The sequence below is a fragment of the Sinocyclocheilus rhinocerous genome, unplaced genomic scaffold, assembly GCF_001515625.1.
Source record: "Sinocyclocheilus rhinocerous isolate Xijiao unplaced genomic scaffold, SAMN03320098_v1.1 scaffold1035, whole genome shotgun sequence".
In the NCBI taxonomy this organism is placed as follows: domain Eukaryota; kingdom Metazoa; phylum Chordata; class Actinopteri; order Cypriniformes; family Cyprinidae; genus Sinocyclocheilus; species Sinocyclocheilus rhinocerous.
The window spans coordinates 133,771-149,509 of NW_015628318.1; the positions used below are offsets into that span (position 1 = coordinate 133,771).

At 39.2% G+C, this 15,739-nt stretch overlaps 1 protein-coding gene across 1 annotated transcript; it reads right to left on the minus strand.

The window, feature by feature from the left end:
* Positions 1-6,216: 6,216 nt before the first annotated feature.
* On the minus strand, positions 6,217-8,966 carry ccn2a (cellular communication network factor 2a). The gene is made up of 5 exons (XM_016548868.1): positions 8,651-8,966; positions 8,218-8,434; positions 7,875-8,126; positions 7,486-7,697; positions 6,217-7,368 (listed from the first exon to the last, which is right to left on the minus strand). Exons 1-5 carry the CDS (start codon positions 8,708-8,710, stop codon positions 7,072-7,074), a joined length of 1,038 nt encoding a protein of 345 aa, XP_016404354.1. The 5' UTR covers positions 8,711-8,966; the 3' UTR covers positions 6,217-7,071.
* Between the last annotated feature and the right edge of the window lie 6,773 nt (positions 8,967-15,739).

Below are 15,739 nucleotides of genomic sequence, written 5' to 3' on the forward strand. Positions count from 1 at the left end.
GTTTGAGAGAGGCGGGGCATAGAGGACCTACAATAATGTACAGTATTTGAAAAATAATGTGTTTTTTGAACATTAAAGCATGCCAACATATTCTGTTACACCAAATACACAAAATAATGATCTTTAAAATAGCATCATATGACCCCTTTAATGTAGTCTTGCATGGCATGTGTATCCAGACTTTCTGACTTGGATCAGCATGAGTCTGGTCTGCTTTGCATCTTGTTCTGGAGACCAACTTTGCATCTGGCATGCCTGAACCTGACATGCTGAATGTGACCAGCCACAGGAGAGCAATTCTAAAATAGGTAATAATTTGAACAACGTTCAAAAACATTTCTGCTCATTTCTTCCATTCAGTACAACAACAGGCTAATTCCTGAAATGTAGTAATGCCCAAGAAATCACAGCACAAACATAAAAAGAGTAATTTTAAACTTTTTGGCATTGAGTACTGTTTATGAAACTGGTCAAGGCCCACACTATTATATTATATTATATTATATTAATTATATTTGTAACCAACCTATGGGGTACCTGACAATGAACAGTTGAATAGCACACAATATAAAAATCTAAACATTAAACTTGTGTGGGCTTGTGGAATAGGTCATGTGTTATACGTCATTCCTGTCACATGATGAGGAAGAGAAGCTCTTCTTGCTTAAAGGGGTCATATGATGCTGCTAAAAAGAACATTATTTTGTGTATTTGGTGTAATGAAATGTGTTTATGCGGTTTAAAGTTAAAAGAGACTTTAGTCTTTGCAACTTTACAGATCTTCTTTATGCACCAAGAGCTTGTAACACTCCAAAGAGAAAGGAAAAAATGAAATTGCATCATATGACCCCTTTAACAAAACTCTTACAGTAGGAGCCGGCATTCATTACTGATGGTTTTGAATGATTTATAGGTGCTCAAACATGGAAAACAAAATATCCAGGTATATATGAATGTTACTTTTTTTTATTTTTTTTAAATAAAGTTAATGTGTAGCAACAAGAACATCCTTAGAGCAATATTGTTTGAAAGATTACACATGTATTTTCTTAGATTACACATGTATTTTCTTGGGAGCTACTGAACAATGGGCATTCAACACAGGAAGCTTTCAGAGAGTACATTAAGCATCCAGCATTAAAACAAGTTCAAAACAACAGCAGCTCATCGAAAAACATATAGATTTGTTTCAAAGCTGCTTGTAAATTTGATGTGTGCAATTTCTTTCTCTTATTTCCTTATTCTTTCCCTTAGGAAGTTAATATGGAGAGAGAGCTAAAATTAAGCCATTTCTAAGTTGATTTCCCACCAAAAATGTTGTAATGTCATCTGAAATTAGATGTGTAAAATTCTTAATATTTTGGTTATATATAATTGTCCTTTTTCAAACAGAGATGATGTGAAGTCTTGGATAACGCAAGAATACAACAAACTCTTGGAAAAAGGTATGAAAATCAAAAATGTATACTATTAGAACTGAATAATATTTAAAAACTGTTTAAAAAATATTTAATAAATGTGGATTCATGTTGTTTCCAATATAGTCGAAGAATTGCTGAAAAACAACCCAGCAAGGTCAGACTTATAAAATAATGAAAAAGAGTGCTGCACATTAGTAGTAATTCCTACTTCATTACCTGTGCTAAAACACACCTTTTTCCCTTCTAGATCGGAATATTTGCACATCGACACCATCTCTTTGAGAACTGATGGTCAATTTGGCCGATTCAAGTTCATTAACATGTGTGTCCCGGATTCATACTTGATGGCCTTATATATTTGCTATATGAAATATGACCGTATTGCATCTCTTTTCAATTCTTTTGAAAAGCTGAGAGCACCTATGGTCTTCTTAAGATACAGAATGTATAATGAGGCCAAAGCATCTTGGCTGTTTGGGGGACTTGATTGTCCCACATTCAAGGTGACCAATGATAGATCTGATAATGAAAAGTATGTCATTGATGCTTGGAGTGAGCCAAAGGATCATTTGCACACGTTTAATGAACTTGTTTTGCCCAAATACCATAGCTCACTACCTGCTAAACAAGTGAGCGAGAAGACCTTGAGGTAAATTAATTTTAAGCTCATACTCTGTCCTTTCTCAGCTTGATCTATAAAGTAAAACTCTCATTATGGATAATAAAGCAGACTCAACTCTTGAAATATGTGCTGATTGTGAATCGTGACCTTTTTGCACTAAACACCAGCCTTAATTGTGCACTTAAATTCCAATTTTCTGTCAAATATGTCCTAAGCCACTTCATTTAACATTTTCAGTAAATTTGAACATTTAGGAGATGTGTATGACTTGGGTTTCAGCGATCCCCATCCTTTACTCGTTCTAGTGGACACACATCAGCAACTGGATGTTGCACCACCTCTATATGTTGATGATGATTATTACAGGTAAAGGCCAGAATTCATTTCATACAGTGATTCTTTGATTTTTCAGGCCAAGTACCTGATGGTAGCACACTTACCCAAAACACACATACTGTGTGAGATACTGGCTCATGGGCACCAATGTTTGATCCTGATCATCACCTTCCTCCATCTCTCTCCCCTAGCTGCTTTTCTGTCTCTCTCCACTGCCCTATAGAAAACCAAAAATAGTGCAAAAATAAATTAAAGTACTATGTAAATGTTTACCAGTTATTTCAATTATGACATGAGAAGCACAACAGTTGTGCATTATTTTGAGTCACATTATGATTCTTCTAAAAAAAACATCACTTGACTTGTCATTAGAGATGAATGTGTTGTTGTCAGATGCCATCACAAAGGTGTTGGCTTCATATTCTCATCGCCACATATTTTTTTCTTTTACATTTCCAGAGTCATTTTGTGTAGCATCTGTGTATCTGATGCTTTTTAATGGCTTTTCTTTAAGGACCTTTGAACTCCAGTTTCTGCTGTTAACGAGGGCCTCATGCCTTACTCACGTAATTGCGGGCTTAAACGTCTTTGATCGATGGGTTCTCTACGATGATTTGAAGTTGCCCTATGGTGACTTTAACCCCAAGTGTGAGGATTTTAAAGAAGATTTCAGCATCCTTTTTGCTGGTTATGTTAATATAACACAGGATCACGACAGAGATGGTATGTTTATTTACTATTTCACCCTATGTGTGCAAAAAGTCCATGCTTTTCTAAATTTTGTATATTTTTACTATTTTATCTTTATTTAATATAGTTAAACAATTCTTAACACTTTAGTTGGTGGATCAATTCTGTAGAACCTCATGTGTAACTTTGTCTTTGTCTTTTTTTTTTTTTGCAGTGCCATTTGGAGTTCCTGAAGAGGGATACCAAGGGACTGTGCCTTTTAATCCTTCCCGTGGCTGTAATGATTATGAAAAGGAACATATTGATTAAGTATGATCAAATAATATATATATACCAGATGCTGGCTACTCATTACATCCTAAGAAGTACGGCATCTACGTTAATATCACTCTGTTTCATTCTTATTCTGAGGTCACAGTAGCCACCCGGATCCAGTCTGTATCCAGACCAGATGGTGGACCAGCACCTAGAATCACTGAATCTACAATGAACTGACTTTTAACTGAAAAATTGACTGTTTGTTATTGTTCTCTTGCATTATCGACAAACAATTTTCCTGTTTGAAACTGTAAAGCTGCTTTGACACAATCTGTATTGTATAAAGTGCTATATAAATAAAAGTGACTTGACTTGACTTGAAGAGCATAAGAAAAGCAGCCCCTCCAAGGGATGTGCATCACTGTCTCCGTCACTCAAATCTTATGGCATTGGGGCCACCATGTAACTGATTGGATGTTAAGAAAGAGGGAACAAATATACTTTTAAGTAAGATTTCCAGATATTAATGTAATTAAGTATGGTGAGAAAATTACTGGCTAAGATTCTATAGTAAATGCACAAGTAGCACATTAAAAATAATAGAAAATACATTTGTGCCCCACTAGGCCACAAAGTCAACAACTGTTTTTAAACAGATTTTTAAAGTTTTCTTAAGACGCATGCAGCCTGTTTAAATCATAATTTATTGATAATTTTATTGATATATTGATAAAAGTCTAAAATGCAAAATTGTTGTTATACTGTATTATTTCAATTGTTGTAACATTGAGTCCTCTGACTGAAGGTACTTTCTGTTTAAAAAAAAAAAATCAAATTAGTTAGAAATTAATCTAATTTCTAGAAATTAGAAATCAATCCACTAGTCTACAGCCTCTGAATATAAACATTTCACTACCACAGTCAATGCACTAGATGGCGCTCATTCTACATACAGTAACTTAAATGGTTTGCAGAGACAGATCAAATTCAATGTGTCGTCCTCAGTTGGGAAAACGATTACGAAATCAAGCAATTAAGTAGGTTTTTTAAACGTATGATTCTAAATATTGCCTAAAGGTGTATGTTTCTCACAGCTAACAGAGCTATGTTTAGTGTTTTTATTGTTTAACAGTGTTTATATCCTATTGAGTTTTGATAGATCAGACCCCATCCTTTACACGGATAGCCTCAAATAGATACACATTTTTGTTGCGGTCCCTTCTTTAGACCGTTACTGTCAAGTAATACTTACTGCTTATTGTAAATTTGACAGAATATTTAACTTACATTGTCTCACACACAGTTTGTGTGTGTATCCATGAACACGTAGGCCAGTCTGTTTTTTTTTTATCGACAATTTTCCCTGCATTAACATTACATTACATTAGCCTACATCGCACTCTGCTGCTGAGTTCAGGTCATCTGTGCTTCGCTGTGTGCTTTTTGTCTGGTTACTGTAAACTCAATAGTCTAAAGCCGCTTTCCCACCGAAATTACCTGGAACAATTTGTCCCAGGAACTTTCCCCCCCCCCAGACCTGTTGCTGTCTGCGTTTCCATCGCGGTCAAAATAAGTACCGAGAAGAATATGGTCTACGTCTGGTGACGTAGGTCTGCGCGCGTTTTTCAATACCAAGTAAGCAAACTTCGGACTTGCATCCTCGGTAGTTCGGAGTCGGACTTCGCGAGTTCGACTCGGGAGTGTGAACTCACGGGGACAGGACGACGCAAGTCCGGTAATTCTGCAAACTGCTCGCCTTGGCTACTGTAATTTCCCTCACTGTATTTACAATAATACGAAATATGATATCAAACACCACTGCCTCTTTTCGTTTTCATTTAAACATATTAATAGATTAATAGAATAAAGACCACCTGTTAGATTTACCCAAAATGAATTATATATTATGTTTAACCACTACAGCGATCAAAGCCAGCGGCTAATGTCAGAAGGACTAGCTGAGTTGAGGCTGCTCTAGTTGGGATACAGTACATAAGCACTGAGCGCCTGCTGATCGCGTGGAGCTCATGTCTCCGAAATCGGTGAAGCACATTTTCAAATAGGCGCTGTCTTTATAAATAAACCGCAGATTTGAGTTTTAAAGTGGTCATGTTGCTAAAAAGAACATTATTTTGTGTATTTGGGGTAATGAAATGTGTTTATGCGGTTTAAGGTTCAAAGAACACATTATTTTCCACATACTGTACATTACTGTTTCTTCTCTATGCCCCGCCTTTCTGAAACGCGTCGATTTTTACAAAGCTCATCGGTCTGAAAAGCGTGGTGTGCTCTGATTGGCCAGCTATCCAGTGCGTTGTGATTGGCCGAATACCTCAAGCGTGTGACGGAAATGTTACACCCCTACCATACTGTGATGCCGTCTCCCGGCACGACCAGACAAAACCAATAAAACCCATTACAAACGAGACATTTGTTGCATCCAGTGGGGACATAATTACTGATTATAATGACTTATACTGTCTTTTTACGCGCTGCATTGCATCGCGCCGCGTAAACATAAAACCATGTCTGCATTTGTGATCAGAGAAATGACAAACAACAAAATATATTTTTAATTAATGTTACTGATTTGAATTTTCTAACTATTAAATAATCCTAAAAAAATCTGTTATTTTAAGCTGTAACAGTATTTTTGATCAAATAAATGCAGGTTAGCTTAAGTCTTCTTTCAAAAACATCTGTAAAAATGGCATTGAAGTAAGTGTGAACATGAGAGGCTTTTGTGAAAACGTGGTGTTCACGTGTGATTGACATCAGGATGGACAGTTACCATTAGAAGAGTCTCTGTATCAGAGGGAAAATGACTCAAAAAATGACAATGTTTATATAAAAAATATAATATTTTATTTCAAACTACAAAAGTGAAAACATGTAACTTCTTGGTCACACTTCTCAATAAAATATTGGAACAGTCAAGTCAGCACATGAAGCTATTATTAAACATGGTGAAGCAAAAAAATAAGAAAGACATCAAATGCTTTAAATTTAAATTAACTTAAGCTGTACAAAATATGTACATTATTTACAGCTTTCAAATAATAGATACTGTAATAAAAAAAGAATGAAGCTACAATTCATCCAGTCTTTCTGACAGGGGTACTGACGCTCTCCCATCAGGAGGGGCCAGACAGTCGAAGTCAAACACTCAGTGCTATATTAACCTTCATAGATCGGCCAAACTTCATGTGTCGGTTCAGCTCAATCAAACTCTGAGCTGACAAAATCAACTAAAACATAAGAGCACATCTGTTTCTCTCTGTCTCATTCTTCCGCCTTCTCTCGGCTTGGTGAGGCGATTCGCTTCTGGGGTTAAAAGCTGCCTTCCATTTCTCACTATTTTTGCTCTCAGAATCTGAATCTGCCCACCACAGTTTAGGGAAGGGGTTGGCGTCATCTGCCAATCAGTGACATTGGGCGTCACAGAGTCGGACTATAGTGCAGTATTGGTTTTTAGGGGGCGTCCGAACAGAGCCCCGTCATTTTACAATCCCCACCCCCTAGCCTTAGACATCCACCTTGACAAATGAATACACATACAGCACATAAATCCAGAGTCCATGTACAAGATACAGACACATACACGCAAAAATAAATTTTAAAATGAAAGCAACAAACCATAAAAAGACAAACAAGTACTTTGTGCTGAGATATGAGATGGATATCTGTTCGATTCAAGTGGACAGTCACTGCATGGAACTCCTTGGCGTCACTGCCGCTGTCTCCTTACGCCATGTCACCAACCATCTTCTTGTAGTACATGGACTCAAAGATGTCGTTCTCCCCAGGGCAGTTGTAGTGGCATGCACAGGTCTTGATGAACATCATCTGCTTCTTCATGACTTGGCCATTGGGGCACTTGAACTCCATGGGCAAGGTGGCGGTTCTGTGAGGGGTGCAGCAGCGACCGTCTGTGCAAACGCCGCAGAACTTGGGCCTGTAAGACTTGGTAGTCGTGCAGCCAGAAATCTCAAACTTCATGGGTTTGGAGACACGTGGGGTGCGGATGCACTTCTTCCCTTTCTGTAAAGACAAAGAATGAAAATTTAGCCAGCAAGTTCTGTGATGTCATCATAATGCTTCGATGGAACCAAGAGTGAGCTGCACTGTGATTGGTTAGGGAGGTAAGTTTCTGCTTACCCTGATTTTCTCCTCCAGGTGTGACTCGCAAGGACGGACCATGCAGAGGCGGGACTGCTTCTCAAGACGGCATTCGCGGTTGTCATTGGTGACACGGGTTGAGATTCCCAATCCGCAGGTCTTTGAGCATGCGCTCCATTCTGTGGTCTGAACCAGGCAGTTCTCTCTCATCATGGAGGGATCGGGCCCGTATGTCTCCTCCTCTCTGTAAGCTACAAGACAAGACGTTACTCAACACATTCCTTCCAGCAGTATCCTTCAAGCATTCCTTACATCATCGCACCAGAATTCATTCAAACCAGCATTACTTAATGGAAACCATTACTGTGTCTTAATCACCACTTTGTCAATTCTGACTCAGGAAACAGTCTAGATCAAAAAATGCTCACCTGCCAAAGCTGATCCCACAAAAGTGTTCTGATGAGGGGAGTCGCACACCCACTCCTCGCAGCACTTCCCTGGGACCTTCACCCTGCGGGGCATAGGGCAGTCAGGGCTGGGGAGCCTGATGTCCATTCCACAGAGGGGCACGCAACCTACGGCGCCGTCCAGACACGTGCACTGGTATTTACAACTGCTCTGGAAGGACTCTCCGCTGCGGTACACCATCCCGCTGAACACGCAAGTGGCACCTTCTCTTGCTGTGGGACGGAGACAGAAGGTGGTTACAACTCTGATCCAACTCAACAATTATAGATTCAGTGTCTGTATGTCAACGGTCAAAATCCTAACCTGTGCAGACCCCAATACGACGGTTGCTTGGGGAGCCGTAGTCACAGTAAAGGCCTTTGTGGGGGTCGCAAACGTCTCGCTCTGTGCAAAGTTCACCCAGTTGCTTGGCACACACCCGGCAGCACCCACAGTTGTCCGGCACCAGGCTCACACCAGGCGAACACTGGGGTGGTACATCAGGGCATTGGCATTGTCCACTGCACTCCTGAGCCACAGCCTGAGGAATAAGACACATGTTCTTGTAAGACGTTGTACATTTGCTCAACAATGACTTTAAAAATGGGTTAAAATGAGGAATGTTATGAGCTGTTTGTGTCTGGTAAAAGATTAAACTTATAGTCTGTTCTTGCTAATTCTTAATAACCTGAATCTCTAGATGCATTTAAACAGGATAGTGGTCTCGTTCTCATAATAGTGCATTAAAATGACTTACCCATCCACAGAAAGTCAGGCACAGCAGAGCAATCACCCTTAGATTCATTCCAGAAAACATGATGACCTCTTCTTTCCAATCTTTTTTACAAAAGAAAAATCTTCTTTTGGGATCCTACAACGTCTTGCCGCTGTAATGCAGTCTTCTCTTCAGATTTGATCAAGGCGATCTCGTTGTGTAGTCTCTAGTTCCTCCTGATAGTGTCGAGTGAAAGCTAGAGTTTAGCTTCGGTATGAAGTTTAGGCTGAGCCGTGTCGAGCGACTGTTGCTTCTCTCTGGAGGACTTGGAGCGTTCTGATTCTCCAGCAGCAACTGAGCTACCTTTATACACGCCGTGCTGCGGTGGACTGCCTCCACCTCAATGGAACGCTGGATAAACATGGGCATTCCTGGCATTCTTTCCTAGTTTCCTGCCCCCCCTCCACTCTCCACTCCCCTCTCCCCCTCCACTAAACCTGCACCCACTGCCATCCTACATTCCTGGGCTGTCACATAGGAAAATAAATGTGCAGTCTTGGCATTACCTTGCGTTGCTTGGTGGTAGTTCAAGCAATTTGTCTTAGAAATAAATGTCTGCATGTTTTTCAGATTTAATAAGACTAGATTTTCGCCTTCAATATCTTGTTCTCTAAATAACTATGTGGTGATTGACAGTTGATGATAATGACAGTTTTTAGTTTATTAGTGGCCGATATGCATCAGTTAAAAGACAGTTCACCTATAAATGAACATCATTATTTAAGTCTGGTCAGTATTTACTCACCTTCATGTCTTTTCCAAATTCTTTTTTTTCTGAGAAATTTAAAAGAAGACATGTAAATATATGATTTTTTTTTTTTTGGCTATACAATGAAAGTCAGTGGCATCTTATGTTGGTTTAGACCCCATTGACTTTGATTATAAAAGCAGTTCTTAAAAAAGATCTATTTTTTTCCACGAAATAAATAAATTCATACAGGTTTAGAACAAAATGAGAGCAAGTTTTGTGACACAATTAAAATTTCTTGGTGAATTATCATTAACGTACAAAAATGCTAAACACATATGTTGAATATATTAATTCATAATTCTTTGTGATGTATTACTATTATTAGACTTGCATAAAGCACTTTTTGCACATCTTAAATACGTTTTCTTGTGGCACTGGATCTCTGTCAGGATTCTGACCAATTGCTTTAATCAGAATGTTTTTCTGTAATTGTATACCTTCACCTGGCTAATAACGTTTAGTCAGCTGTGTGTTTTACAGTGCAGGTGCGATTCTATTTTGCGCCTTCAGACAGCAGACAGAGCACAGACAGAAAGGCAGCAGGAAAGTGGCTAGACTGTAGCGTTTGTATATATATATTTTTTTTAAAAAGAAGAAGGATCCCCAGACTCCCCTCCTCACTCTTAAGAAAGGGAGCACTGCCTCTTGCCAGCCGGTGAATCGGAAATGAAAAACTCCCAGAGAAGAAACGGGAGGTGAAGGAATGTTATCCCCCTGCCAGCAGACATACTGTTACTACATGCACACAGTCTCAGAGGAAGACTTGCCTTATATGGGAATCTTCACTCTAGGCTCTCTTGTTGCCCAAACCCCCCACCCTCCTGCTCATTCTCTTGTCCACACTCTTTCCCTGTAGTCTGGAAACAGTGTTGCCGGTGTTGAGGATTGTAATGTGCCCCATCTGTCAACAACCTCTCATTCCAGCTGGGCTGAATGCTGGTGCCACCCCCCTCCAACCCCCTTACAGATTAGATTATGATCATCATGATGCTAGATGTAGGCCTACAACAAAATGCTGATAACAAAAAGCTTTTTAAGTTAATATACTTACATACAATTGATTATAAAATACAATTTATTATTATTCATATAATTTATTTATAATTGAATTTTAAATGGCAGTTTACTGTGTTTATATGAGCAGGGTCAGAGTGAGACTGTACAGTAACTGCTGTTTTATAACTAAATCGTACATTTTATGAATTCGAGGCTCATATTGTAGCTCATCCACATTAATTTTTTTCATCAGTTTGATGATAGAAATAAAACTTAAAGTCCGCGTGAACCGGAAGTTGCTGCCTACTTTATTTCAGTGTAGTAACGTATTTCCATCTGAAACGGAATATTGAATAGAAGGCATGGTTTTATTTTTGCGCTCCTCCTCTCTGTCTTTCACTCATAGCAAACTAACGGTTGGAGGGGTGTGTTTAAGGATATTCTGCCCAAGCCGTCAAACTGATGTCATCAGAGAAGGAATGCCATTCCAGAGCGGAAGTAAATGTTCAGATTTTGATTAAAGATTACCAAGACAAACTATTTTTTTCAGCGGATTAACTTGCACAGATTAATCGTTCACATCAAGACTAGCAATGTGCGCTAGTAAAGTAAATAAAGTCAATTTTGATTTCAGGCGGACTTTAATATTTAATGGAAAATTGCTATTTGTTCTGGCACATATTAAAAGACATTTGCTAAAAATTACATTTAGCATTTGTTTTTTTATGGTTAAGGACAGTTTGACTGAATCGAATGGGCCAGCAAAGTTTTTTATTGTTGTTTTTTCTTTTTTTTCTTGAACCCTGATGAGATTCTTGGAGATGCCAGGCTTTTCAAGTCAAAATGAACAGATAAAGGTGTTTACATTCAGAAAATTGAGGCCATGAGCAAAAATCTACATATGATGATCAGGTTTAGTCTTTTACTGTTTTTGAGCTTCATCAGATGAAAGTACATGTTCAATCAGTTTATAAATTTTTAACGTACATATTATGTGGTTAATATAAGCATAATATCTTATTGAGTGTCAGTAACAATGTGCTATGCGTGTGTTGGTCCATGCAAATTTTTTTTGTGGCCGAGCAGGATGGACTGTGCCCACAGTCTGGTGGCTAAATAAACATAGCTGTGTGTGGCGCAATTCAGGTGTGTGTAAGAATCACGTTCTTACCTTCGTACTCTGCATTAAGCTCTTTTAGTGCCTGAAGCTACATTCCTGCCTCAATGAAGCAAAGATAAATACTTTCAGCTCTGCTAAACTTTAATGTCATGCTTACTACCTCCCTAGGAGGATGAAGGAGGACTGAAACTTTACCACCAACAGAATATTTCAGAAACAACTTTCTGCCAGCTCTTGAACAGAAGCATATCTGTAAAACCCCTCATAGAGTTTATTCGAGCTGGCACACTGCTCTAAAAAGGATTATGGAAAAGCTGATGATGTCGTAAAACAGTGAGGAGGTGAAAAGTGTAACTGTTTAAAGAGTGGGCTGGATAACTGGCGGTTAAAGGTGGCTGTAAATGACGACCCGATTCTAAAACTGGTAAGAGTGACGCGATCAGCAAACAGGACTAAATTTGGCCAGCTAAGACAGTATGCATGTATCAGTCGCTGAGAAAGGTCAAAGGTCACTATCCAATGATGTAATGGAAAAGACTCCCGGCATTAGGGAAATGAAAACCTGTTGACAGAAGTCACTGGGGTGTGTGGTCACATGACTTCATTTCACTTTCCTCCCAAGACGCGTAGGGTCAGGGTTAGGAGGCAGGTGGGTGTTCTGCACATAATTTGGAGCCTGTTTATTGTTCTCTAGACAAAAGCGAACAAAGCTTGAATACTTCAGACAGAGCCATATTCTGGCTGCCAGAAGCAATTTTCCATCGCTACAAAATTCCAACATCCCATTTTCTTTCTGTCTGGACAGCTCCCAGACCAGTTAATTTGAGTGCTCGGATTACCAATGTTCAACCAAAATATGCCTCTATACAGTACTGGTGTTTTTACCCAAACCAAGTCTTTGTTTTGGACTGGCTCTTTGTCTAGTCTAATGTGATTGGTGAAAAGTGATTGGACCCGTCCAAAGAACAAACAAGGATGTTTGAATATACATGTACAAAGATCATGTATCAAGATAATTGCACAGAAGGCTGAAAAGATGGAAAACAGGACTGCTATGACTACAGTATACAGAACTTCACAAATAACCCTGTTGAAAAATCCAGCATATGCTGGTTATGTATGTTTTGAAGCATGGCTGCTGGTTTGAGCTGGTTTAAGTTGGTCCTTAGTTGGTCATGAGCTTGTTTAAGCTGGTCATGTGCTGGTCCTGAGCAGGAGCTAGTTGCTTAGCACCAGCTGAGGACCAGCACATGACCAGCTAAGAACCAGCTTAAACCAGCTCATAACCAGCTAAGGACCAGCTTAAACCAGCAGCCATGTTTCAAAACATACCTAACCAATTTTGCTATCCTATCAAATTCAGAAACTGTATATATACAGTACATATATATATATATATATATATATATATATATATACACACAACACACAAATAAACCACTCCCATACACAAATGTTCCTATTCAACAGAAACTATTTGGTCATACATGTCGTCAGGTTTGTGGCTTTTGACACACGCTTTAGCAAGGATCAAAGAAGGAGTAATGCTGTTTGTAAGGGTAAACATTGGAAATGAAGCAGTTGGAAATCCTATGTTGTGGTTTGCTAAGTCACTTCCTGTTCAGAGCTTCCTATGTCTGGCTGGCGAGGTGGTGGTGGTAGAGGGATGCCCTCATTTGCTTGGTTGTTGTGCAGCAGAGGTTTTTGCGGCCACATTCCTGTGGGATTCAGTAGAGCATTCCTCATGGGATTTTCCTGACGTTCCTCGCGCCCATGCATCTCTCACTTCTCCTCTAGTTACATCATCAGCTCTCCTCTCCGCCCATCCTATCTGCGATGATGCCATAGTTGAAGCCTTGTGGTCAGTCAACAAATATGATGGCAAATTGTGTACTTTTTGTTAAATTGTATAGAATTAATTAAATATACCTACCTGTATATTTTATGTGTGATAGAAAAGCATTTCTACAAAAGAGACTAATAGGTTCAGTGGGTTCAATGTGTTGAAGGTTCAAGCCTCGATGAAGTATGCTAACTTTATGTTTATAGAAATACCAAAAATGATCCATATTTTCCAACCTGCATCACGGTATTTGAACCACAACAATTCACAAATGCTTCTGAGGGACTGACCATATGGAAGGCATAAAATCCACACTTAACACCTCTGCTGCACAAACGTTTTCCATGACATTAATCGTAATTCAGGGGGCAAGCATATCTTTTTGTCAACAGAGTGGGGTGACTGTAACTGTATTGATTTGAATATTGCAAGTATCAGCAGGCGCCAAATAACCAACCATCTTAAATTAGGGTAATTGATTATTACATGAGTACATCTCAATTTGCATATTTGAATGCTTCTGCTTGATCAAACTATACTGCTGAGGGATTTAATGTAACAACATAAATTAGACTGGTTGCATCACAATAGTGTAAAAAGCCTCATCATCTAAAGGCTCAAGCAGCTATAAGTGCTGAACCATAAAATAAACTCTTAGAAAGGTTATTTGCCCCTCAATCTGCCACCCCATCTAAAGCGACTGACTCTATAATTGGCTTCTGGCTGGCCGTTAAAAGAATGTTCCACACTTTGAAACTTCAAACTGACCCTCCCTCAGCCTCAGTTTAAATACCACATGTGGCAGACACGGCAAACAGAGTTAATGGTGGTTACGGCCTGCAGTTTTGGCCCTTTGAAATGGTGCGGCTTGGTCAGACTGCATTGATTCAAAGTCCAGACTGGCCCGAGCCCACCGTACAACATCACATGTCTAGAAGCAAAAACCCACACTGCTCATTAGATCATTTAGGGTAGTCTGAGAGCAAAAAAATTTAGGTCCCTCAGAAAGGGTTGCTTGATTTATGAGACAAGTAAAGGGGCATGATGGGGTGGGTGGGTTGTGGAAAAGGCTATCAAGGATTGAGTGTTTTGTTTTGTTTGAAACTTAAAGGATGGAATGTGGTGGGAAACAGTGGTTGATTTGTTGAAAGGTTTGATCTGAGTGAGGAAGCTGGAATATGTGCAAACCAGTTAAGTTTCATCTGCACCCATTTTTGAAGGTGTCTAATGTTACCAGCAGCTAAATGAAGCATTGGGTTTAGGTCAGAACTTGAGAAAATCTGAGATGGTTTTTTCATAGCCTGGATAACAGTAGCCAATAAACTTAAAAGTGGCAACTAAGCTCTTGTTTCTAGAGGTCTTGGACTATAGTAACCATCTGTTTGTGTTTAGTTCAGTTTTACTGAGCAGTGTTGAGACTTAGGGACGCTAGCACACTGACCCCTCATAGCTTCAGCATAGTTACAGTAGTTAAACTGCTTTTGGCTACGGTGATAAATGTTCCTGGAAGAAATATGATCATGGTCAGTAAACATTTAAGGTATTTTTCAAGCTAAAACAGAACATCTAAGGAAGAGTTGTGGTCTTCTGTGTGTTCTTGTACGATTTACAGCAGAGAGAAAGTCTCCACAGTAACAGTACTAAACCAGTGCAATTTTGTGCTGTCCACCAATCACACTGAGTGATATTCCATACGGCCGCCTGACTGGCTTTACTCAGTTTATTGAGTCCTCTCTTCTCCTGGAATTCAGGTCGTGGTTTGAATGCTGTCACAACAAAGAACAATGATCCAAATATAGGCCTCTGAACAGCCCATTCCCCTAAACATACACCAACATTACTGTTTTACCAGACAACGCCAAGGTATGCATCTCCTCCTGCCCCCACAGAGCAGTTACTAGAAACTTCTATAGATGTGGCTTCATATTTTCAATCTCTCAGAGAGATCGGCTGTTTGCAGAAGCCTCGGCAAACCTCATGCAAATAGGATGGCTTTGTCTTTATGTGGCATCTGAAGCTGTGTGTATTTAGACACCCATAATAAAACTTAAAAAGGTCATAACAGACTGAGATCTGTGAGTGAAAGATGCTTTTACAAGAATATAAATTTGTACCAGTGGACTTTATACATTTATAGGCTGTTTCCCAGTGTTCAGTCTTATGGTCTTCTAGTATTCAGTCTTATGGTCTTCTAAATTGGACAGTGATTGGCTGTTTATGGAAAGTAAGAGACTTATTGTATAGGTATAGGTAAATTAAACTTAAAGGTACAATATGTAAGTTTTCACTGCTAGAGGGCGCATATTCAAAACAAACAAAGAAACAAAGGCGTAGTTTGATGATGCTGTGACTGAGTGTGGA

Coding starts and splice junctions, on each gene's coding strand:
- ccn2a (XM_016548868.1), bottom strand. CDS start 8,710: ATGTTTTCTGGAATGAATCTAAGGGTGATTGCTCTGCTGTGCCTGACT. Junction 8,127..8,217: donor TCGTATTGGGGTCTGCACAG/GTTAGGATTTTG, acceptor TCCGTCCCACAG/CAAGAGAAGGTGCCACTTGC. Junction 7,369..7,485: donor ACCTGGAGGAGAAAATCAGG/GTAAGCAGAAAC, acceptor TTGTCTTTACAG/AAAGGGAAGAAGTGCATCCG.